The following is a 26,440-nucleotide window of genomic DNA, read 5'->3' as shown; positions in this document are numbered from 1 at the left end:
TTCGCGAGGGAAATCTATAAGATTGAGCTGGAGGAGAAAAGTGGAATTCGGATTAAAAAGCAACCCCCCCGGAATCCCTGGAGCGATTCGTGAAAATGCCTGGAGAAGAATAACGGAGGTTTTGACAGCTGTCAAAGAGCTGTCAAAACGGAAGAATGAAATTGAGACTTTGTTATGAGGACTTTGCCGGTTACATTTGTTATAAATTGGAGATAAATTGTTTCAAATAAGGATTTATAAGTTATTTGGACTGGCGGATGTGATCTGGAAGGGAACTTTGTTATTGTAATCCACCTAGAGGAGCTGAGGGACATTGCATGTGTTTTCGACGGGAAACTTGAACAGTTGGATAGAACTTTTAATCTCCTGGGAAACTGCAGAAATGGAACATTATTTTGTCTACAGAGGCCTACACTTTACTGGAAACAATGGATTAATCTGTTGAAAAATGAAAGGAACATGATGTAATGTTTTGCTCCTGAATAACAAGCCTCTGTAGAGACACTAGAAGCCTTTGGAAAAAGAACATTTCTGTGAGGGAACAGGGAAGTAAAAAGGAGGAGAGTGATTGACAAGAACAAGGAAACAACAAGAACTGGACAGAACTGGAGTGGGAACATTTGGGATATCCAGATTTGACAAGCTTATGGATATAAAATTGGAGTTTATACTCCTGGATATAAAAATCTGGATAGAAGAAATGGGCCCCCTTTGATAGACTCCTTCTATGATTGGACATCTGTAATTTTAAAAAAAAGACCGGTAAAGAACCAGAGGGATGTGGGTTTAGTGAAATGTGGGTTCATCAGGAAGACATTAGAAGTGGAGGGATAGGAGGAACGCAACAGGGAAAGAGGGGAGGGAAATTTGGAATCCAAAGGTTGTAAAATTATTGTTTGTTTTTATTCTATTTTTATCTGTACTATATTTGAAAGGGGGGAACTCGTGGAAGGGAATAGGTCGACCTTAGGGGATGGAAATTTGCATAAATTGAGTTATTGATGATGAGTGTATTTTGGGAATAAGAATTTGTTGAATATTATTGCTTTTTTGGAAGATTTGGAACACAAGAGGGGGTGGGGAGGGGAAGTCCTGGATATTGGAAAAAGTTTATGAATTGGATTTTATTTGTTTTAATTTGGAAAACCTTAATAAAAATTATTTTAAAAAAAAATATGAGCCACTGAGCACTCCAGGATCTTCCTGGCTTTATTTACAGCTTTGGGGCTTCTGCAATCTCTCCATTACGCCTTTAAAGCAGTGATGACCAAATTATCATTAGATTGGGGAAGGCAGCCCGCAGTTCCTCAAAATCACTGAAAATATTTCACATTAAGTCCATGCCCTTCCGATAGGCCAGGTCGTTTTCGCCCAGTTGGATGACCAACGCCTCAGGGGGACCTTCCAGGGCAGCTTTGGCCTTTATTGCAGGTAGGAATTCAGCCCATCGCATTCCGTGACGCATGATCCAGGATAATTCAATGTTCTTTGGAAGCTGTAAGCCACATCCCCAGCCCCTGGTGATGGCTCGGATTCTGGCCCAATGCACAATGCTATGGCCTATGATCCAAAGGTGCACCACCCTGACACCTAAAATGGGAAAGAGCATACAAAGAGGGGACAGGGATGATGGGGGCGATGGAGATCCTCATAGCGGTTTGCGGATGTACCCTCTATAAGTGTTGGACTTCCAATGACCCAAATCCTTTATTTTTTCTGCTGTCAAGCCTAGGTGTACCGGGTCTGTGGTAGCTGCACCAATGCGGAATGAGTGAGCAGCATATTCCTCTTCAGGGAGCCCAATAGCAGCAATTGCTTTACGCATAACCCGCGTAAACTGGTGTTTTGAGAGGCGGGAGCCATCAGCATGAATGAAAAAGGGGCAAGGGGTGTTTGGTCTTAAATATAAGTATCTTCTTGCATCTTTTACGGGGCAAGGACCGGTTTTTTGGGTAGCTAGCAGCTGAATTAGCGCCCCTCTCCCAAGCTGGTTGGTTTTTGAACTACAGATTTTAGGAATCAGGTCTGAGCGGGATAAGGTCACATCCTCTAGGAAAATCCCCCTTGTACTTGAATCTGGTAGGTCCTCGCAGACCACCTTGCCTATGCGTAGGGCACCATAGAAGGTGAATGAATAAGCTGCTGAAAATAGGCGGGCTGTTAGGATATTTCCGTTCCACCTTAAAAGGGAGCAGGCTATGTGAGTCAGAGTCTGCGTATTTCCTGTTCACAGGATGTTTGTGTTTGCTGTTGCTTTCGTTTTCTCTCTTGGTGCCTGAACACACTAGCAGGCGGTCATGTTTTTCTTTGTTCTGATCAACGCTGAATAAACATTCTAAATGATACTCTCCTGAGTGCAACTTTCGCTGTGTGAATTCTGCTGATAGAGTGTGCATCAGCCCAGGAATGTGGCAATCTATTTCTGGAGCTCGTGCCGCTAATTGCTGATACTGTATCTACGGGAGGTCGATGAACGTCCGGAGTCCGGAGTCGGCGTGGAGGCAGTGATGGCCTTTGTCTCCCTGGCAGTATCCCAACAACAGGTTTCGGGCCCAGATTCACGGCACTTACAGGAGAGTAAGACTGCAATAGACTGCTGAGGTATGTGTGGAAAAGCAAAAGCAAAATAAGGCTTTTCTGTTTGCCGGCAAAAGTCTTAGATGTCCGGCTGGTCTAATTGGCCTGGGAGCCGAGCCAGAGGCATCGTGATTAATGAGCTGCCGAGATAAGAAGTCTTTGAAGGCATAAAGGCTCACGGCTCAAGCAAATAGCTGAAATGGAGTTTTTCCAAGCCTCTGAAGCTGCTGAGTGCCCAAAGCTAAATGGCCACAACTATCAGACCTGGGCAAGGTACTGCGAGAGCTTGCTGCGACAATTTGGAGTGTGGCATACTGTGTGTGAGGCCCCTCCAGTTCCTCTGACAGATAGATGGAGGGCCCAAGATTCACGGGCCGTAGACATAATAGTCTTATCCGTCTCTCTGGAGGAAATTAAAACGCTAGCTGGCAACACGACTGCACGTAAGATGTGGAATGCTTTGAAAGTAGCTCATCTGCCGGTTATCCCAGCCCAGAGTATGACTGCGTCGGAGGTCCTGGCTGTTTCCCAGAATGCGAGTGAATGCAGGGATGCTGAGGGCACCGGTTGCAAGCTGCAGCGGGAGCTGACTGTGATGTCATCCCAGGCAGAATTCCAGCCTCCAGGGGGAGCCAAGGAGTGGGCAGCTGAGAGCTCTGTTTCTTGTGGGAGCCAAGGTCATCGCCTTTGCAGAGGCCGGAAGGCCAGAGGTAAACAGAGCAAGATGCCTGCAGATGGCCCGAAGCAGAGGGAGGGTGAAGAGCCCATGCCAGTGGAAAAGAAGGCTTTGTTTGCTGGCACAGCTTCACCAAAGGCTAATGGCAAGTCTGATGGCCAGGAGCAGGGGGGCAAGCTGCAAAAGCCCACACCGGTGGAAAACAAGGTTTTGCTTGCCAGAAGAGCTGCTCCAAAGGCTAAGGCCAGGTTTGTTATTGATTCGGGGTGTACCCGCCATGTTTCAAAAGACAAGCACCTGTTTATCTCCTTCACACCTCAAGATGGAGAGATCCACCTGGCTGATGGAAGGACGTTGCAAATTGCAGGAAAAGGGACTGTGAAACTTGCAAGTCTGCACACTACCATCAGAGATGTACTTTTTGTTCCAGGTGCTGCGGACAATTTGCTTAGTGTCCCACAGCTGACTGGGCGTGGTTTTGAGATTTCCTTCAAGAGGAGCGTCTGTGTCATCAGGAAAGGCAAAGAGGACATTTTGCATGCAAAGTTTATAGATGGTTTATTCTGTGTAACTTATTATGACAATGCTGTTGTGTCTAATGTTGATTCTTGTTGTGTTGCACAAACTAACAAGGTTTTTCATGCAGGATGCATTCATGAAGCACATCAAAGATTTTGTCACATGTCTTGGCAAGCGCTAGCCAAGATGCCTGAGTTGGTTGAAGGTTTGAACATCAAACCTTGTAAGTTTCACATGAAATGTGTATCTTGTGCAGAGAACAAGGTGAAGGTTGCTCCAAAAGGCAAGGAGTCTAGCAGGCAGGCTTCCAAACCCTACCAGCTTGTGCACACAGACCTGGTTGGTCCACTTGCGCCCTCTTTGGGAGGAGCAAGGTACTTCATGGTTCTAATGGATTCTTTTTCTAGGTACATTCATGTGTTTATGCTTGAGCAGAAATCGCTAGCGTTTCCTAGGTTCAAGGCATTCTGTACTTGGTTGGAGAATGTTCACGGTAAACGTATCAGCTGCCTCTTTACCGATCGGGGTGGGGAGTTCACTTCTCAGCAGTTTGAAGCTTTCCTGACTGAGAAGGGAATCCAGCATGACTTGTCAACGCCTAGATCGCCATGGATGAATGGACTTGCGGAGCGAGCAAACCAAACTTTGCTTCAAGGCCTGAAAACCTTTTTTTTTTTTTTCATGGATAATTTTTATTGGTTTACATAAATCAAAGTACAAACCAAAATACAAAACAAACTATATCAATACTCTTATTATTCCACCAAAAAAATAAAAGAAAAGGACTTCCTTCAGCCTTTCCACGAATCGTCCATACTGTTATAAACAATAAGTCCGCATTTCTTTATTTGTAATACCATAAGTCGTTCTCATTCATTCCTTTTCTTTTGGCATTACCCTTTGCTTCTTACAAAGCACCTTTGAAACCCACCAGTGTTATCTGTTCTTCGGTTAAGCTTTCCAGATATTTCGTAAAACTTTCCCAATTTTCAACAAACCTCTGATCTTTTACATATCTAATTTTTCCCGTCAGCCTATCCATCTCCACATAGTCAAGTAATTTGGATCTCCATTCCTCCATTGTCGGTAGAGTCTCTTGTTTCCAGTTTTTAGCTATTAGGACCCTTGCTGCCGTTGTTGCATATTGGAACAATTTGTGATCTTTTTTCTTTATCTCCATTCCTACCAAGCCTAGTAGGAATGCCTCGGGTCTTTTAACGAAGGTGTATCTTAACATTTTCTTCATTTCATTATATACACTCTCCCAAAACCCTTTGACCTTTTGGCATTCCCACCACACATGGTAGAAAGTCCCCTCTCTTTCCTTACACTTCCAACATTTGTTGCAGGATCCGTACATTTTGGCTAGTTTGACCGGGGTCAGGTACCAGCGATAAAACATTTTCATTAAGTTCTCTTTGAGTGACACACAGGCCGTAAAATTAATGTGTTGTTTCCAGAGTTTTTCCCACTCTTCAAAATATATATTACGGCCTAGGTCTCTAGCCCAGTGTGTCATTACCGCCTTAACCTCCTCGTCAACTAAGTGCCAATCCAGTAGATGCTTATACATTTTAGATAAGATTTTTGTGTTATTCTCCAGGATCTCAGTTTGAAATCTGGATTTTTTGTCCGCGTATCCTTTGTCCTTAACATCTTTTCTAAACAAATCGTTTAACTGGTGGTAGTGCAGCCAATCATATACTTGAGATTTGACCTGATCGTACGGCCTCAATTTCCACTTTCCTTCCTCCTTCATTAACAGTTGCTCATAAGTTGCCCAATTGGCTCTCATATTGATTTTTTTGACGGATATAACCTCTAATGGGGACAGCCATTGTGGTGTTCTAGGTTCTAACACATCCTTATATCTTTCCCATATCTCCATCAGAGGCCCCCTGAATATGTGGTTCCCGAATCCTTTGTGCCCTTTCTTCCGCCCATGCCATAAATAGGCATGCCACCCGAATCGAGTATCGTGACCTTCCAAGTCTAGCACTTCCCTATCTTCCAGTTTTATCCATGTTTTAACCCAGCATAAACATGATGCCTCGTAATATAACTTTAGATCTGGCAGGGCGAAGCCTCCCCTTTCTTTCGTGTCCGTCAATAGTTTAAATTTAACTCTCGGCTTCCTTCCCTGCCAGATATACCTGGAGATCTCTCTGTGCCAGGCTTTGAATGTCTTTGTGCCTTTGATAATCGGGATATTTTGAAAGAGAAATAGGATTCTTGGGAGTACCGACATTTTGATTGTGGCTATCCTACCCCAAAATGACAATCTGAGCCGGCCCCACGTTTCTAAATCCTTCTTGACTCCTTTCCATACTGTTTCGTAATTATTTTTGAATAGATCTATATTTTTTGGCGTTACCCATACCCCTAGGTATTTCACCTTTTTTGTCACTTCTATTTCTATTTCTCTTTGTAATTCCTCAATTTCATCTGCTTGCATATTCTTGGCTATTATTTTTGTTTTCCTTTTGTTTAGTTTGAAGCCCGCTACTTCCCCGAATTGGTCAAATTCTCCGAGTACCTCTTTTATTGAGTTCAGTGGGTCTTCCATTGTTACAACCAAATCGTCTGCAAAAGCCTTAGTTTTATGTTCGTGCTGGCCAACCCTGATTCCTTTGATTTCTTTATTGGCTCTAATGGAGTTTAGTAGGACCTCTAACATCACTATAAATAACAGTGGGGATAGTGGGCATCCCTGTCTTGTTCCCTTAGATACTAATATTTCTGCCGTCTCCACATTATTTATTATCAATCTCGCTCTTTGTTCCGTATAAATTGCTTTTATCCCATTGTAAAATTCAGTACCTACTTCCATATGTTCCATTTGCTTCAGCAGGAATTCCCAGTTTACGTTATCGAACGCTTTCTCAGCGTCCACAAATAGCAGTAAGCCTTGTTTGTCACACCTTTCTGTTAGGTATTCTATAATATTTATAATGTTTCTTATATTATCTTTTATTTGCCTACCCGGCAGAAAGCCGGCTTGGTCTCTATGAATACTTTTTACCAGAATGGCTTTAAATCTTCTTGCCAGGACTCCCGCGAAAATCTTATAATCTGTATTTAGCAAGGAAATCGGTCTGAAATTTTTGATTTGCTCTAAGTCTGAATCTTGCTTTGGGATTAGTGTAATCAGTGCCTCCTTCCACGTCTCCGGGATTTCTCTTTCCTTAAGAATGTTGTTCATTACTTCTTGTAGTGGCTTCAGCAGAACCGGTTCCATCTCTTTATAGTATCTATTGGTAAACCCATCTGGGCCTGGGGCTTTCCCATTTTTTAGGTCTGTTATTATTACTTTAATTTCCTCTGTCTCGATTGGGGCATTTAGCTTCTTTTTGTCTGTTGTGGAAATCTTATTGATGTTCTTAGATGTTAAGTATCGCTCTATTTTCCTCATCTTATTCTTTTCTGTATTTTTAAAGAGTCCTCCGTAGAAATCCAAAAAGGCTCTCCTTATTTCTTTAGGTTTATTTATCTCTTCTCCTTCCACCACTATCCTATTTATCATATTCTGTTCCTTTCTTTTTTTCAATTGCCAAGCGAGTAGCTTCCCGGTTTTATTAGCGTGTTCGAAATTCCTCTGTCTCAATCTTTTAATTTTCCATTCTATCTCTCTGTTTTATCAGCATTGTATATTGGGATTGTAAAACTTTTAAGTTCTCTTTTATTTTCTTATCTTTTGGGTTTTTAATTAGTTTCTGTTCATTCTCTGCTAATTGCTGCATAATTTCTCTTTTCCCTTTTTCCCTTTTTTTATTCTTAATTACACTCTGTTGGATAAAGAAACCCCTCATCACCGCCTTGCCTGCGTCCCACACCACCTTTAACTTTGTGTTATTGCCTAAGTTATCTTCAAAGTATTCTTTTAGTCTGTTTTTAGCCTTTTCTACTACCTCTTGGTCATCCAGCAGATAATCCTTAAGTTTCCATCTATTGGATCTGCTTTCCTGCCCTTTCAGTTCCATTTTTATTGGGTTATGATCCAAAATTGTTCTAGCCTGGATCTCCACCCGTACAGATCTTAGAACTAATTCTTTCGTAATCCACATCTGATCTAATCTTGATGATGAATCATTAGGTTCTGAATGGAAGGTGTACTGTTTTTCTAGGGGGTGTTTAAATCTCCAGATATCCACTAAACTACAATTTTGCACTAGGGAGAAAAAAGTTCTGGGTAACTTCCCTTCTTTGCCCTTTGTATCCCTCAATCTATCCAGTTCCAACGACGCCACACCGTTCATATCTCCCAATAATATGATTTTCTGATCGGCGTAGTCAAGTAGCTTTTCTTCCAACCTCCCATAGAACTCTGACTTGTTGTCGTTGGGTGCATATATTCCCACTATTATTATCTTTTCTCCCTGCCAATTTATTTGTACTGCTGATATCCTTCCTTCTTCATCTTTGAATAGATGTTTCGCTTCAATTTGTTTGTTAATATAGATAACCACCCCTCTCTTTTTGCTCCGGTCAGAGGATATAAATTCATTCCCCAGTCTCTGATTGATCAAAATTCTTTTATGTTTTCTCGCTATATGCGTCTCCTGGAGACAAATAACGTCCAAACCTTCCTTCTTCAAAATATGCTCAATTCGGTTCCTCTTACCCTTATCATTCATCCCATTAACATTCCAACTATAGACCTTTAACACCATTGTGATTTAATTAGGGGAAAAGAGAAGTAAACAGCTGTTGTTTCCTTTTGTTGTTTCCTTTTTAAACTTCCTCCTCCGTCCCTCCCTCCTCCCCTCCCCCAGAACCCCCCACCCCCCCCTCCAGGTCCTCCTCTGATCCCTCTTCCTCGCCTTTGCCCTTTTCTTTTTGTGGTTTTAATTCTTTATATTTCCTTAAAAACTTATCTGTTTCTCCTGGATTTGTCAGCTTTTGTCTCTTGCTCCTATATGTAAAGGAGATGCCTTCAGGAAACTCCCATTTGAACTCGATGTTATTCCTTTTAAGTATCTGTACCAATTCTTTATAGGAGTCCCTGCGTTTTAGAAGCCTAACTGGGATGTCTTTAAAAATTATTATGTTGTTGCCACCAATATTGAACCTTTTCTCTCTGTTTTTGTGGAGAATCCTGTTTCTTATTTCCCTGTCTTTGAATATAATTAGGCAGTCTCCTACAAATTTTTTATTCCTTGGGGATTTAGCTTTCAGTCTGAAAGCCGATTGCACTGCCTTTTCTACCTCTTCTGATGGTATCTCTAGCCAGAGGGCTAGTTCTGTTGTTAGTTTCTCCTTTATATTTTCTCCCTGAACTTCGGGAATGCCTCTCATCCTAAGATTAGCCTCCCTCTGTCTTAGTTCATTCATGGCAATCCAGTCTTTCATGTCTTCTTGGCTTTTGTTCAAGTCCAGTACCTCAGCTTTAATCCTATCTTCCTCACGTCTTACATCTTTCAATTCTGCTCTTGTCTTTTTCAAACCTTCCTCCACTGTCTGTGTCCTCCTAAATACCTCTTTCAGTTGACTCTTCAATTCATTAACTGTTTCATCTAACTTCTTATCTACTTCCCCAATTCTATGTTCTATTTGTTCTATCTTACGCTCTACATTTTTCTCACTCTCTCTTATCTCCGCAAACATTCTTAGGATCTCTGCTCTGAAGTCCCCTTCTTGCTTTGATCCCTTTCTTTCCACTGGTGTTCCCCCTTCGGGTCTTTTCCCTGTGTTTGACATTCTTAATTTGGGGGGGGTGACCTGTACTTAACACGGCAAACGATATAATTACAACATTTCTAGGCAGATTCCAATTTGCCCTAGTTGTCCCCGGCCCTCAGTCTTTTGCCGATCTTCAGGTTGCACAAGGGGCGTCTTGTTTCTTTTCGCCGTATTACTTCCTTGGGGGTATCAGAGAAAGTCCCGCTGTTTAAGAGTTCAGAAATTTGAGAGTTCTTAAGTCTACAGTCAAGGATGTGCTTTCAATCAGCACAATAAATCGGCGCAATAAATTCTTAGAAGGGTTTTGCTAGGGGGGTTGATTTTACAAGTAAGAGACAAAAGGTCTCGGCATCGAAAATCTCACTCTATTCTACCCAGGAGGAACCAAAAAAAGGGGGGGAGAGGGGGGAAGGGAGGGGGGCGAGGGGGCAGGGGGGGGAGGGAAGGGGTGCAAGTCTACAGGAATAGAGGAAGAAGGGAAGGGAGAATAAAGTTTAGATAAAAAAGTTCCCAACAAAGTAAACGCTTTATCCACTAGGTGGCTCTCTCTGTCCTACTTCGTTCTAAAGACAGGCTCACCACACATATAAACCAAAAGGTCCGGCAGCGCGGAATAGAAGGTTATTTTCCGGACGTTAACCGCAGGTTTACCCGACTCTTCGCTATGGCATCAGGAGATAGACAGAAGCACAACCGCAAAGTTTTTAGATCAGGTTAGTCCAAGTTGCTGAGTTGCAAATTGCCCGCTAGCGCGTACTGATCTCTTTAATGGCGCCGCCGTCGGCGCTTCTCTTCCGCTTTCCGCTGGGCGTAGCGCGATAAGGATGGCGTTTTCCAGCAACCCCTTCGTTCTGGCAAATGGTTTCAGTTTAATTACGGCGTCTTCTGTTCCCTGTTTAAACCACCTCTTTTTCCGAGGGGGTCAGATGTTTTTATATAAAGGTCTTTCAGGTCTATCAGGGAAACGAAGTAGTCACTAGTGGTAGCTCATTACGCTTATCTCTGCTTTGCTGTTTCTCTGCGTATCCGCCGATTCCTGGTAAAGACTGAACCCCTGAGGTTTTCCTCTTTCTCTTCCTCGGGTTCACAAGGCCTGAAAACCTTGTTGCATGATGCCAACCTCCCTGAGATGTTTTGGGGGGAAGCTCTGTCGACGTTTACTTATTCCATAATCGCAGACTGTCATCACCTATAGGTTGCACTCCCTACGAGAAGATGTTTGGTAAAAAACCGAACGTCAAGCACATGAGAATTTTTGGTTCTGACATGTGGGTACACACCCCACAAAGCAACAAGCTTGGGAAGCATGGGGCACATGGTTTGTTCATGGGGTACGAAAAAGGTGTATACAGAGTATGGATGACTGGTTCTAAGTCCATTAAGTTCACCAAGAGTGTTGAGTACAATCCTAAGTGGGGGAAAAATGTGGGAATTTTCCAGAGTTACCCAGAGGAGGATGAAAGTGATGTGATGAAAGCAGATGATGTTGAGAAATCTGAGAAAGCTGAGGATGAGGATGATGATGATGATGGTGATGATCAGAGTTCGGATTCCAGTTCAGTTGGTGGCGCTGCTGTTGGTGTCAGCGACAGTGATGACACAGCAGACTACAAGAGCGCAAAGGCCTCAGTCAGACCATCTGATGCGTCTGACAATGAACTGGAAGAACCACTGTTCACCATTGGTCACTTTTCTCCTAAGAAGGAGGAGATGAGTGCAGAAGACTTACGTCTAGTACGCAGGTCTGAAAGGGCGACCAAAGGCAGACCTCCGAAGAGATTTGCTGATGAGTTTGCTAAGACAGCAACTGCTGTTCTTAGTAGCTCAGAGAAGGTGATGGACCCTTCAAGCTTCAAAGAGGTTCAGGAGTTAACCTCTAAAGATGCTGAGCCTTGGCTTAATGCCATGAAGGCTGAAGTTGATTCCTTGAACAGGAACCAAACTTGGGAACTGGTACCAGTAGTCCCAGGAATGAGACTGGTTGGCAGCAAATGGGTCTTCAAGGCCAAGACAGTCCAGAATGGCAAGGTTGTCAGACACAAAGCCAGATTGGTTGCCAGAGGTTTTTCACAGGTACCAGGACAGGATTACCACGAGACCTACTCACCCACCGTCAAATATGAGAGCATTCGGCTGATGCTCAAAGTCGCTGCAGAGGAGAAACTGCATGTTTCCCATCATGACATTAATACAGCTTTTTTGTATGGGATTTTGGGGGAGGAGCTGTACATGCTTCCACCTGATGGAATGCAGATACAGAAGGGAATGGTCTGTAAACTGCGGAAATCCTTATATGGTCTCAAGCAGAGTGCCAGGTATTGGAACACAAAGCTCACTGAGACATTGCTTTCTCTAGGTTTTCACCAGGGCAAAGCTGATCCATGTGTGTTTGTCAAGGAGGAGGGGCAAAACAAAGTGTATTGTTTATGTTTTGTTGATGATCTTCTGATGTTTTGGAAGAATCAGGCTTTTTACCAAAGCACCCTAGCTCAGCTGAAGGAGCACTTTGACATGAAGGTTCTTGGTGAGGTATCCAACTATCTTTCTCTGCAGGTGGAGAGGGACCAAGCAGGTAATTTTCTGGTACACCAAACACAGAAAATTACTGATGTATTAACCAGGTTGAATTTGGTTGATGCAAACCCAGCAGACACAACGATGGTGACAGGTTACCAGGTAGATAGTACTGCTGAAGCGTTTTCTGACACTACGCTGTACAGATGCATTCTAGGAAAGTTGAATTTCATTGCTAGATGCTCAAGACCTGACATAGCTGTAAGCACTAACCTGCTTAGCAGACATGCTAACAATCCTACTGTTCAGGATTGGAAAGCTCTGAAGCGCATAGCCCGCTATTTGAAAGGGACTATGCACTACAGGCTGAGGTTCACCAGTCAGAAGACTGGAGGTCTTGAAATCTTTGCAGATGCTAGTTTTGGAAGTGACACCACGGATGGTACAAGCACTTCTGGAGTATGCTACATGTACAACCACTGTCTGTTCGACTGGATGTGCAAAAAGCAGACGACAGTGAGCCTAAGTTCCTGTGAAGCAGAACTCAATGCTCTGTCATTTTCACTCATGGATTGTGAATGGTTGATGCAACTGTTTAAGGACATCGGAGTTTCTGTGAAATGTCCAATACAAGTGTATCAAGACAATAGATCCTTTTTGGCTTTGCTGAACTCAGAGAGTTGCAAGCAAAGAACCAAGTACTTGCAGATTAAGCTACATCGTGCAAGAGAGTGTATTCAGAAAGGACTGATTCAGATGTCCTACATGCCAGGAAATGAAATTCCTGCTGATCTGTTGTCTAAAGTTGTTAACAGAGAACAACTTAAGGTTTACGTACAGAGGTTGCAATTGGGTTGAACCACAGGTACTACAGGTTACACGGAATGGGGGAGGATGTTAGGATATTTCCGTTCCACCTTAAAAGGGAGCAGGCTATGTGAATCAGAGTCTGCGTATTTCCTGTTCACAAGATGTTTGTGTTTGCTGTTGCTTTCGTTTTCTCTCTTGGTGCCTGAACACACTAGCAGGCGGTCATGTTTTTCTTTGTTCTGATCAACGCTGAATAAACATTCTAAATGATACTCTCCTGAGTGCAACTTTCGCTGTGTGAATTCTGCTGATAGAGTGTGCATCAGCCCAGGAATGTGGCAATCTATTTCTGGAGCTCGTGCCGCTAATTGCTGATACTGTGCCTAAAATTTTTAATTCTTAATCTTAATCTTTTCTTATGAATGGCTAATATCTGCCCTTGTGAGTTGTGAATTGTGTTATATTATTTGTGGTTTGTACGAGTCCGCTGTTTTTTTTTGTGTGTGTGTGTGTGTGTTTCATGATGGGCGTAAAGCCGAATAAACATTTTGATTTGATTTGATACTGTATCTACGGGAGATCGATGGACGTCCGGAGTCCGGAGTCGGCATGGAGGCAGTGATGGCCTTTGTCTCCCTGGCAGTATCCCAACACGGGCCTCATACTTTGGCCAGCAGATGGCCCTGAGTTTCTTATGTATTTGGCAGAGTATGTTGAATGTTATGGGCCTTCTGCTATCGGTGCTGTGGGGCTGCAGTCTGCGCCACCCTTCTAAAGCTTTCCGCACTACAAAGCCCGCACAGGGGTTGACTGAGAACATAGCTTTGCAAAAGAATGATATCGCTGCAGACAGAATATTGAGGGTCTTCGCAGCGCGCCCCAACTCTCGCAGGTGCACGAGGTATTTTAAAACCTCTGCCTTAGTCGGGAGATTGGCCGGCCTATCCACCCCCATTTTGCGACGGAATGCTGAGAAGTCTGACCAAGCCTTTTTATAAGATCTTAGGGTTGAAGGGGCAACTGATGCCAATACTCCCTTTAGCACGTCTCGTTCCCAAGGCTCCAAGGGTGCTCCGGAAACGGCTGAGGCAATTGCTGCACATTCGGTGCCAACGAGCGGAAGCGATCCATCTGAAATCGAGATACCGCATCCGCAATGCTGTTATTAACTCCTGGCACAAATTTGACAGAAAAGTACATATTTAGCTGAAGGTAAAAAAGTACAAAGGACCACAGTAGAGCAGCCACCCTGGGAGAGCACAAAGATTGCTTAGTCAAGACTGAGACCACTGACTGGTTATCCGTCCAGAAGCAAACCCGACGGTCTCTGAAGTGTTCCGCCCATAGATGAACTGCAACTACAATGGGAAAAAAATCTAAAAAGTTTCAATAATCACGCAATATAGGTTTACCCTGCCACGTTGAGGGCTACCGCTGCGTGCACCACTGTCCCCTAAAGTAGACACCAAACCCCAAGGAACCTGCCGTCTCTGAGTGAACCTGAAAATCGGCCTGCAGTGTCATGCTAACTTGCCAAAGAGAAATGCCATTATATTCTTCCAAAAATTCTAGCCAGACCCCAAGATCTGCTTTGATTGCCTTAGATAGACGCACCCTATGGTGTGGCGTTCTTAAACCTGCTGACAATCTCGCCAGACGCCCGCAAAAAGGGCGGCCTGGGGAAACTACCCGACAGGCGAAGTTAAGGTGACCTAGGAGAGATTGGATCTGCTTGAGGGTAACCTTCTTAAGGGGCAATAGTTGCGTAATAAGTTCTTTCAGTGCGTTAAACTTATCCCCAGGGAGGCGAGATGTTTGTGCAACTGTGTCAAGCTCAATGCCCAGGTAGGTCATGGTAGTGACTGGACCTTCCATTTTATCGTTCGCCAAAGGGATGCCCAGCTCCTCGGCCAAGGACATGATGGCCTGTAAGAGCGCTACGCAATCGTCATCCAAATAATGCCCCACCCCCTTAGCATCTATTTTAAATCTAAGCGCCCAATCCAGGAATGTACTAAAGATCTCGAAGGCCGCGCAAGCAATTGAGCATCCCATGGGCATGGCTTTATCTATGAAATAAGCCCCTTCAATTTTAAAACCCAACCAGCGGAAATCTTGGGGGTGGACTGGCAGAAGGCGAAAGGCAGACTCGATGTCACATTTGGCCAGGAAGGCACCCCTACCAAAACTGCGAACAAGCTTTACCGCTTGATCGAAGGATGCATATTTCATTGAGCACAGTTCCTGGGGAATAGCATCATTAACTGAGGTACCCTTTGGGTAAGAGAGGTTATGAATCCTCCAGAATTCCCCAGGGGCCTTTTTGGGCATGATACCTAGTGGTGAAATGTGTAGGTCTTCCGGGGGGGGGGTTCCGAAAATGGTCCAGCTACCCTCCCCGCCAAAATTTCCTTCTGTATCTTTTTCATGGCAATGTCGGGCCTATCTTTTACTGATTTTTTTATTAGGAGTGTTACCTGAATTAGGTGTGAATGTGACCGGAATTCTAAAACCATGGGAAAACCCTTCCCAAAGGAGAAGGCCAGCATGCCTATTAGGATATGAATCTAGGAGTCTTTTTAAGGGTTGTAGTTTGATAGGTGAGTAGGCTAAGGTAAGAGACAAATTAGTAGTGATTGCCTGTTGCGCCCTGGGAGGGTCCGGGGGCACCTCGGTTTCCCTGATGGAGGTGACCCCTGCCGCCCCGAAAGGGCTGCTTACCTTTATAGCAAGCCGTTGCTGGATGGCTACCCAGACACTTTTCACATTCGTGTAAGTACTTACACGATGGGCGCAGGCAAGAACCCCGGTTATACTCCCAACACTGTTTATGGCGTTTTGCTTCAACCTTACTGGACTTAGCGGGGTCCTGCGTTTTCTTCTCCACGTAAGGACCCACGTGCTCCATCCAATAGTTCTGGTCCCTCAGGTCCCAGCGGGTGGTCAGCAGCAAGGAGGCGTTCCTACAGAAATCCTCATCATACGTTAGAGCGGCTGCCTCCCCAGCCAATTCCCGAGGCCTTCTAATGTGCGCCATGTAGGCCGCCAAATGCATCCCGCGTTTGGGGTAACATGCTGAAACGACCCCCATGAAGACCTGGAACCCCTCCAGCCAGTTCTCAAAGGTGCGCTCCGCCCGGGGTGACCTATACCTTCTCTTACCGTAAGACCGCCTCCTTTCCCCTTTCTCTGACATTTTAGCTGGTGGGAGCAAAGTTGTTGTTGTTTAGTCGTTTAGTCGTGTCCAACTCTTCGTGACCCCATGGACCAGAGCACGCCAGGTACTCCTGTCTTCCACTGTCTCCCGCAGTTTGGTCAGACTCATGTTTGTAGCTTCGAGAACACTGTCCAACCATCTCATCCTCTGTCGTCCCCTTCACCTTGTGCCCTCAATCTTTCCCAACATCAGGGTCTTTTCCAGGGAGTCTTCTCTTCTCATGAGGTGGCCAAAGTATTGGAGCCTCAGCTTCACGATCTGTCCTTCCAGTGAGCACTCAGGGCTAATTTCCTTAAGAATGGATGTGTTTGATCTTCTTGCAGTCCATGGGACTCTCAAGAGTCTCCTCCAGCACCATAATTCAAAAGCATCAATTCTTTGGCGATCAGCCTTCTTTATGGTCCAGCTCTCACTTCCATACATCACTACTGGGAAAACCATGGCTTTTACTATACGGACCTTTGTTGGCAAGGTGATGTCTCTGCTTTTTAAAATGCTGTCTAGGTTTGCCATCGCCTTTCTCCCAAGGAGCAGGTGTCTTTTAATTTCATGACTGCTGTCACCATCTGCAGTGATCATGGAACCCAAGAAAGTAAAATCTCTCACTGCCTCCATTCCTTCCCCTTCTATTTGCCAGGAGGTGATGGGCCCAGTGGCCATGATCTTCGTTTTTCGAGCAAAGTAAACATGTCTATATAGTCTCCATTGAGTATCTTAGTCCTTTTTCTATCAGAAAGGTGATTTCCTAAGATGAAGTCGGTAGACACGTTAGTGGAAGTTTTAACATCTTCCACTAGTGCACCACCCTTCCATTCCAGGGTCCCATTAAAGGTTTTTCGGTGTGAATTGGCCCTCCTCTCGTGCACCCAAAGTGGGACCCCAGCAATATTCTCCCCCTCTCCCCAGTTGCTTTCCATGGGGGCGTCGCTATCATATTCTGATGAAGAGGTACCTGTTTCATCCTCGGAATCTGACGGCTCGCTTCTCTTACTCTTCTTAGCGACGTGCTTTCTCTTAGCTTTTCTCTTTCCTCCCTGGGTTCCGCTGACCTCTGGGGCTGGGTCAGTGGATGCTGGTGTTGACTGCTGAGGAAGTACCTCTTCCGAGGAAGAACCTGAGGCGCCCTCCAAAGGCATAGGCTGGGGTGGTGTTTCCTGAAATATGCTAGGTATATCAATTACCTGCTGGTTAGAAGTAGGGTGAACAGGCCTTGTTGATTTGGCGCTGGCCCCCGGAACTCTGGTTTTTGCAGCACCGGATTTTGACTTCTGAGCATGCGAAGACTGGGAACGTGTTTGGGGCCAGTTGCCTGACCCACCCCCAGGTTGCATCGCACTGGGGGCCAAGGTTGAAGGACCTGCGCAGACCTGCTCACTGGGAAGGGTGTCCGGGATGCAATTCTGGGAGGCCACCACAGGAGTGGAAGTATTGGCAGCCACTGGCCTGCATTGTAAATAAAAGGTTTCAATCGCTGAAAAGAACTGAGCTATGGCTTGAGGGTTGCAAGGCATGGTGGGGTTTTGAGAACCACCCTGCCCCTCATTGGGTGCCTGAGAGTTGCCCCTGTTAGCCATAATAAAAGGAAATTTGGAAGCAAAAACAAATCACAACTGGGGAGCAAAGCAGATCACAATGTGTACCAAGAAAATGAGTGCGCCACAAAAATTTGGAAGCTGGTAATTGCACCGGAAATGCCCAGCCACCCGTGAGAAGACCAACTGAACCAGCCTTCGAATGATCCCTAATAATTAAGCATTTTAAATTAAAGGTATTTACTGTAAGCTAAGCCCAAAGGATAGCGCAACACAAATGAGCCGACTGAATTATGAGCCTTAAATAATACCTATGCACTGTGGACTTTGCCAATAAATTATTAAGAAGCCCCACTGATTTATAGACTATCTCATAAATTATTCACTGTGAGGATTATGTACTGTGAAATTGTTAGTTTCTGCTTTCTTCTCTGTGCAGCGAAGTGCTTGTCACGAGACAGGTTGTTTACATTTCACAGAGTCTGTACTGTTGGAGGTTTTCCCACGGGAACGGGAGACTGGATGTGACGTACACTGGTTTCCTGTTTTTCACTGTTCTTTGCAGTTTCAGTTTGTGATTCTCTCTGTGCCTTAGAGGAGAGGTGACGCTTTCTCTGCTCCGGCAGAGGGAAGATGTTTTTCTGTAACTTACCAGCTTTGAACTGTAAATAAAGTAGTATAGAGCATGTTGGCATATACTTTTCATCATTCCGCTGTGCACTGGACACTGCTTATCCCCAACATTTGGTTCCGGGCCCAGAAAACGCAGTGTTTTGAGGATGGACTCCAGAAGTCGGGCTCCTGGCAGAGGAACAAAGGAGCAAGAAACGAAGTGCCGGCAAAGCATCGGAACAGCGGCAGAGAGACGGAACGCACGGTATCTGCTCTGCGCGTCAAGATGATTGATGAAGGTATGTGCTACTGCTCCGGGCAGCCTGCCAGCTTCTAATTAATGGCTTTAAGGCTGGACTTTGAACTTTTAAAGCCGTTTTCCACGGCACAAGCGTAGTGGCTTGGATGGCTGGGAAATTGAAAGTAACTTTTACAAATGCTGCAGTTTCAAAGCAGCTGCAGACATGACGCAGCAAGAATTAAAGGGCAACATAGAGAAAGCACTTGGGGACTTTCGCTATTGAACTTGCCTTTTGGAATGCAGTTTGAAGCAGCTGCAGATAAGCAAAGAGGCTCAGGCAAGGCAGAGGCTGTTTAGAATTTGCCTTTCGATAGAAGCAGCTGTACACAGACACAGCTTGTATAAAGCAGTCTGATTTAAAGCAGCATTGATGACGCAAGAGGCAAATGCCAAAGTCATGATGGCTAGCTGCAGAAGGCTGGATGAAGCATGTGGGGGATTTGATACCACTGATCAGCCAAATGCTCAACGCACAGTAGCTTGTGATACTGCCATGATTCAGAATGAAGCAGATCGGCGGGGTGCTGGCTGCATGGGAAATGGGGAGTCTTCACAGACGTCATCCCGCAGTGCAGTGGAACCACCAGATGGCGCCAAAGCTTTGAAGGCAGTGAAATGCTACTCGTGTGGACGTCTAGGCCATATGAAGAGGGAATGCAAATATCCCAAGGCCAAGACAGAGCAGCGCAGTGGAAGCTCACCGCGTGGAAAAGGCCAGAGCAAAGGCAAAGGTCCGGTGTCCAGGACAACGCAGCACAAGGCAATGGTCTCACGCTACGCTCCAAAGGTTGCAGAGGTTGCAGAGGTTGCAGAGGTCCAGAAGACGTCTAGATCTTTCTTCGTTGTTGATTCAGCGGCAACGCATCACATGTGCAACGATAAGCGACTGTTCGTGTCTTTTACACCGCAGGAAGGTGCAATTCACCAGGCGGATGACCACACAATCCCCAGTAAAGGCTACGGAACTGTTGTTCTTCACAGTTTGGACTTATCGATACAGGATGTTCTTTATGTGCCGGATGCGAAACATAATCTGCTCAGCGTTGGACAGCTGATTGAGAAGAAGATTGACGTTTCCTTTAAGAACAATAGATGCATCATCACTAAGAAAAATGATTATCAATTGTATGCTGAATTTGTTGGTCGTTTGTTTCTTTTGTATTATGATGATGTTGTGCAGGATGACACTTGTTGCATTGCAGGTTCTAACAAAAGTTTGCATGCAGAATGTATTCATGATTTTCATCGAAAATTTGGTCATTTGCATTTTGAGGCAGTATCTAAAATGCCTGCCTTGGTTGAAGTTATGACTATTAAACCCTGCAGGTACCACATGAAGTGCAAAGCATGCGCAGCAAACAAGGTAAAAATGGCTGCGAAAGGTAAGGTGTCTAGTAGGCAAGCTACAGAACCATACCAGGTTGTTCATGCTGATTTGGTTGGACCACTAGCGCCCTCTTTGGGTGGAAATAGGTACTTCATGGTTCTCGTTGATGCATTTTCCAGGTATATTTTTGTGTACAATCTCAAGCAGAAATCAGAGGCTTTTCCTAGGTTCAAGGAATTCTGTGCTTGGTTGGGAAATGTGCATGGTAAGAAGATAAAGATTCTTTTCACTGACCGGGGGGGAGAATTCACTTCTCAGCAGTTTGAAGCTTTTCTGGCTGAGAAAGGAATTCCACACGATTTGTCTAGTCCTCGCTCGCCATGGCAGAATGGACTTGCGGAACGAGCAAATCAAACATTGCTTCAAGGGTTAAAAACCTTGCTGCATGATGCAAATCTTCCAGAGAGTTATTGGGCCGAAGCTCTCTCATGTTTCACTTACAGTTATAATCGCAGGTTATCTTCAGCGATTGGTTGTACCCCCTATGAGAAGATGTTTGGCAAGAAGCCATACATCAAACACATGAAAATTTTTGGTTCGGACATGTGGGTTCACTCACCACAACACTCAAAGTTAGACAAGCGTGGATTGCATGGTATCTTTCTAGGTTATCAGAAAGGGTCTTACAGAATAATGATGACTGACTCTAAGGAAATTAAGCTCACAAGAAGTGTTGAGTACAATGCCAAGTGGGGGGAGAATGTGGGAATCTTCCAATGTTATCCTGATGACAGTGATGAGACTGAGGATAGTCAAAAGCAACCACAACAACCCACACCCACTGATGAAGGTTCTGATTCTGAGTCTGAAACTGAATCGGGTGATTCAGAGGATTTCAAGAGTGCGAAAGCCTCTATGCGACCCTCTGAAAGCTCTGATCAAGAATTGGAGGAACCATTGTTCACAATAGGTCGCTTTTCTCCTAAGAAGGAAGAGGAGAGTGTTCAAGACTTAAGGCTAATTCGCAGGTCACAGAGAGCCACAAAAGGCAGACCTCCAAAGAGATTTGCTGATGAGTTTGCTAAGATAGCAGTAACAGCTGTTAAAAGCTCCAAGAAGGTTTTTGAACCTTCAAGTTTCCAAGAAATCCAGGATTTGGAATCAAAGGAAGCTGAGCCATGGTTAAATGCCATGAAGGCTGAGCTTGATTCCTTGGAAAGGAACAAAACATGGGACCTAGTTCCAGTAGTTCCAGGAATGAAACTGCTTGGAAGCAAATGGGTCTTCAAAGCGAAGACTGATCAAAATGGAAAGATAGTCAGACACAAAGCCAGATTGGTAGCCAGAGGATTTGCTCAGGTACCAGGTGAAGACTATCACGAGACCTACTCACCCACAGTGAGGTATGAGAGCATTAGGCTTATGCTCAAGCTAGCTGCAGAAGAAAATCTACACATTAGTCACCATGATGTGAATACAGCTTTTCTGTACGGATCTCTAAATGAATCACTTTATATGCTTCCACCTGATGGCGTACAGGTAAAACAGGGATTTGTTTGTGCTCTGAAAAAGTCCCTTTATGGTCTCAAACAAAGTGCACGGTGTTGGCACACAAAACTCACTGAAGTGTTGTTTTCTCTAGGTTTTAAGCAAGGGAAATCTGATCCATGTGTATTTGTCAAAGAGGAGGGGCAAAAGAAACTGTATTGTTTGTTTTATGTTGATGATCTTTTATTCTTTTGGAAAGATGTCACAATGTACAATAACGCCCTAGCTCAACTCAAAGTTGTGTGCCAGAAGTGTGCTAGGCAAGCTAAACTTCATTGCCAGATGTTCAAGACCTGACATTGCTGTAAGCTGTAATTTGCTAAGCAGACAAGTCAACAATCCTACTGTTAAGGATTGGAAAGCTCTGAAACGCATAGCGCGGTATTTGAAAGGCACTATGCATTACAGACTGAGATTTAACAATCAGAAGTCTGGTGGTCTTGAGATATTTGCAGATGCAAGTTTTGGAAGTGACACTACAGACAGGAAAAGTACGTCTGGAGTTTGCTATAAGTACAATCAGGGTCTATTTGATTGGTCATGCAAGAAGCAAACAACAGTTAGCTTAAGTACTTGTGAAGCTGAACTGAATGCACTGTCTTATTCACTTAAAGATTGTGAATGGTTGTTACAATTGTGCAAAGACATGAAAATTCCTGTCAAATGTCCAATCCAGGTTTACCAGGACAACAAAGCATGTTTGGCTTTGCTGAATTCTGAAGGTTGTAAGCAAAGCACAAAGCACTTGCAATTGAAGTTGCAACATGCTAGGGAACGTATTCAGAAGGGACTCGTAACGGTGTCCTATATGCCAGGTAATGAAATTCCTGCTGATGTATTGTCCAAGATTGTATCAAGGGATCAACACTGTACCTATGTGCAGAAGTTGGGTTTGTACTGATATTGTACGAACACGCTGCCCAGAGATGTTCACAGAAAGGGGGAGGATGTTGGTTTCTGCTTTCTTCTCTGTGCAGCGAAGTGCTTGTCACGAGACAGGTTGTTTACATTTCACAGAGTCTGTACTGTTGGAGGTTTTCCCACGGGAACGGGAGACTGGATGTGACGTACACTGGTTTCCTGTTTTTCACTGTTCTTTGCAGTTTCAGTTTGTGATTCTCTCTGTGCCTTAGAGGAGAGATGACGCTTTCTCTGCTCCGGCAGAGGGAAGATGTTTTTCTGTAACTTACCAGCTTTGAACTGTAAATAAAGTAGTATAGAGCATGTTGGCATATACTTTTCATCATTCCGCTGTGCACTGGACACTGCTTATCCCCAACATGAATTATGCTTAGCCCAAATGAATTATTGAGTACCTTGAGTAACCTTATGAATTATTGATTAATTAGGGCAACCTTATGAACTGCAGATATCAGATTGCACCACAGAGCTAAATCCCCTGTACCAACAGCGTAACTAAAGATGATAAATCCAATGCACTTTGCCTATGAATTACAAAATATGCACCTTAATTATGAATAAATGCGCTTATTATGAGTTGCAATTTAATATGTACTTTAAACACGCCCCAATGAATTAAAGGTGAAGCCTCTTAACTAAAGATGTTAAATCCAATGCACTTTGCCTGTAAATTACACAATATGCACCTTAATTATGAGTAAATGCGCTTTAATATGAATCACAGTTTAATATGTACTTTAAACAAGCCCCAATGAATTAAGAGTGAAGCCTCTTAACTTAGAACACCTTCAGAGCAGATTGTAATGCAACGTTTTTACTGAGAGCGATCCCTATTGCAGCCCAACAGTACCTATGTAATATTAGTCAATAACCGGCACAGCTACAAATCAATGCCCAAGTAACTCCCATGGGAATCGGAAGCTTTGCAGGCACAATGCTGGCAACACTGTAAAATGTATCCGTAATAGACACAGAGTAACCCAAAAAGCGGATACGATGTAGCCCTTATGCTAAGAAAAATAATCACTAGAAAGCTGGGGGGTTGCCTCACTTAAAATGGCCACCGTAGAGTGACCACGTGGTCAACTCAAGATGGCAGCATTGCGCGTGGCTGTAGCCTAGGCAACCCTCAACACTTTATCCACCACAGAGGCTTTCGAATAAAATCCGCCTGTAAAAGCAATAGAGAGAACCCCAACGGCAGAAAGCAATTCAACACCGCATACACGTTCCCAGTTAGCCCCAAGGAGTGAGTTTTAGGCACACCGGAATAAAGGGGGAAGCCCACGTGCCTCCGTAAGCTTAGTAACCAGAGCTGGCTGCACTCCTGAATGCGTAAAACCGCTTGCCGGTGAAGCCTTCCCGTTGGGCGAATTGATTAAATAAAGGGCAGCAAATGATCGTGCACGGCAAATAAAAGTACGCGCAGCAACGAGAAACTCCTCCGCAACCCCCGATGAGAGCCAACGCCGCTTAAAGCTGGCTCGCTCCGAAGCGATCGCGACCCCCAGCTGCTCTCAAACCCCAGTAATTTCATCGGCCATGATAAAGTGGGCACAGGACATTGGGCACAATATCATGTTTGAGGACTGGGAAAGGTTGTGGACTACTGGGTTGAATTTCACTGCATGTAATGCTTTGAAAGAAAATGTAATGAAAATGATATACAGATGGTACATGACCCCAGTCAAACTTGCAAAAATAAACCACTTGTCTGATAATAAGTGTTGGAAATGTAAAGAAAATGAAGGAACATTCTTTCACCTCTGGTGGACCTGCCCTAAAGTGAAGGCTTTCTGGGAAATGATATATAATGAACTGAAAAAGGTATTCAAGTATACCTTCTCTAAGAAACCAGAGGCCTTCCTTTTGGGTATTGTCAGCCAAGGGGTGGTAAAGAAGGACCAAACATTCTTTATGTACGCAACAACAGCAGCAAGGATACTTCTTGCGAAGCATTGGAAAACTCAAGATTTACCTACACTGGAAGAATGGCAGATGCAACTGATGGACTATATGCAACTGGCTGAGATGACCGGCAGAATCCGAGACCTGGGAGAGGAGACGGTAGAAGAGGATTGGAAAAAATTTAAGATTTATTTGCAAAAATATTGTAAGCTGTATGAATGTTAAGCAGGATGCTTGATTATAAACAATTTGGCACCATTAAAACAGATGAAGTGAAGTAGGAAGATAAGTCAAAATGTAAGAAAAAACAAATTTTTTTGGATAACTATTTGGCTAAATTTAATTTTTTATGGAGTATAACCAAGGTACCTAAAATTTGAGATATAACATTGAAAACTAGACAGTAAGGATGTAAGAAAGGTGATAATTGTTGCTACCAAAGGGTTAAGACGCTCTAATCACTGAGCAGCTGGAAGTCATTAAGCTTCCAGGAATGTGAGTTTGTATAAATAGTCAGTCTCCCGTGTGTTTGTTCCTTTTTTGGGTGTGTTTGCTGATATGTGTGGTTCGTCACCAGGGTTTTTTTTCTTTTGTAAATAAACCTTTTCTTTGAGCTCCAAACCGCTTGCTCCAAGATTCATCTTTGAAAAGATACTGCCTCTCCTGCCCTTCTTAAACCGCTGTGCGAAATGCTCTGCTGTAATGGGACTTGTGACGATGGAAGCGCACTGGACATTTAGCATTAAACTAATTAAAGTTTAATGGGACAGGTTATGGGTGTTTGTACGTCAAGAAGGAGATAAGGAGTGCAGTTCAGAGTGATTTATGAAAGGACTGGAGCGAAGACAGAAGCGGTTGCCGACAACGAAAGCCTTCAAAGCAGCTTGAGTCCTGCAACGTGCCTAGAAAAAGTTTTAAACAGGCACTGCACAGTTTGTACTCGCTGGAAGACGTCTTATTCCTCAAGGAGCCACCTCAGCAGCTGGGAGACGGTCTACAGGTGTGTGAGTATCGTTCCTAAGCCCCAGGGAGGATGGCAGAGTCCCAGGAAAGTTTTACTGTCCCGTTTACGCGACTCAATGGGAAAAATTGGCAAGATTGGAAGGCTAGAGTGAGGGTTTGGTTGCAAGCAAAAGAGTTGTGGAGTTGTACTGAAGCACCGCCTTTACAGGCAGCTGCAGACGCGTCTGCAGAAGACAAAGCAGCAGCAGCAGCTTCACAGAAACGCGACAGGAAAGCCCAAGGTCTACTAGTTTTGGCAGTGGGACCAGAGCAAATGCCTTATGTTTCTGAGTTAAAGAACACGCATGAGGTCTGGACGGTTCTGCAGCGGCTAAATTCCAGAAACACTGCGGGGGCCAAGATCCATGCTACAAGATGTTTGTTTGATTTACGTCTCCAACCGGGAGCGTGTGTGAAAGAACATATTGCCAAAATGGTGTCTGCCTTTAATCAACTAAGACAGCTGGGCATTCCTTTCTCTATGGAGCAGCAGTCATACATATTGTTGTCTTCTCTTGATAAAAGCTATGAGACTCTAGCTCTAACTTTGGAAGCTATGCCTTCAACTGAATTAACCCTTGAATACATTTCTTCTCGGCTTGCAGATGAACAGGATAAAAGGCAAAGAGAAAGAGGTTTGTCTTCAGAGGGGAGTTATGCTGTGCCTAAGAGTGGGGATGCTGAGTTTGAGAACACAGTGAATGCTTTTGCAGCTAGACACTGTTTTCGCTGTGGTTCCTCTTCCCATTTAATTAGGAATTTCACACGTGAACCTGGTCAAGACAGCACCAAGGCCGTTACCTCTAGTTACCAGACAAGGAGTTCCAGGGGACGTCGAAGAAGAGGAGGAGGTCGTGGCTACTCCCACAGCACACAGCACATGGCTTCAGCAATGGCGTTGATGCAAGGGCGTGGCCAAGGCAGCAATCTACGCTGGTTGATCGACAGTGGTGCATCTCACCACCTGGTGGCGCCATCTAGTGTCCGTTTGCAGAATTGCAGACATTTGCAAACCCTTAAACTTGTGACAATGGCAGATTCAACTAAACGTTCCTTAGAGACCGTAGGCACAGTGTTCCTGAATTGTTTGCAAACAGAAATTGATGCCTACGTGCTAAAGGGAATGAAGGGGTGTATTTTGTCTGTGTCAGAACTTGATAGAAATGGGTTTAAAACTGTGTTTGAAAATGGGGTTTGCACTATTTCAAAGAATAACGTATCTCTTTTGCAGGTGGAATGCAGAAATGGGTTATATTATTTTGAGACAAGCCCAGATGAAGTTGAACAGGTTCATGCT

At 44.3% G+C, this 26,440-nt stretch overlaps 1 protein-coding gene across 1 annotated transcript in view; it reads left to right on the top strand.

Moving 5' to 3' along the window:
• The window catches only part of LOC309361218 (uncharacterized protein), a gene marked incomplete at its 3' end in the record, with an annotated part of 424,120 nt that extends 418,132 nt beyond the window's left edge, over nucleotides 1-5,988 (top strand). Inside the window, exons 2-3 of the mRNA XM_081896149.1 lie at nucleotides 2,701-3,886; nucleotides 5,920-5,988. Of these exons, the coding sequence (XP_081752275.1) occupies nucleotides 2,777-3,886; nucleotides 5,920-5,988 (1,179 nt within the window). The 5' untranslated portion in view covers nucleotides 2,701-2,776. The remainder of the gene's footprint in view (nucleotides 1-2,700; nucleotides 3,887-5,919) is intronic.
• Nucleotides 5,989-26,440: the final 20,452 nt, after the last annotated feature.

The sequence above is a fragment of the Podarcis melisellensis genome (genome assembly GCF_964234715.1).
Source record: "Podarcis melisellensis genome assembly, chromosome: W".
NCBI classification, from domain to species: Eukaryota; Metazoa; Chordata; class Lepidosauria; order Squamata; family Lacertidae; genus Podarcis; species Podarcis melisellensis.
Note: the sequence above shows the minus strand (reverse complement) of the source record. Positions and strands in the feature narration are given on the sequence as shown.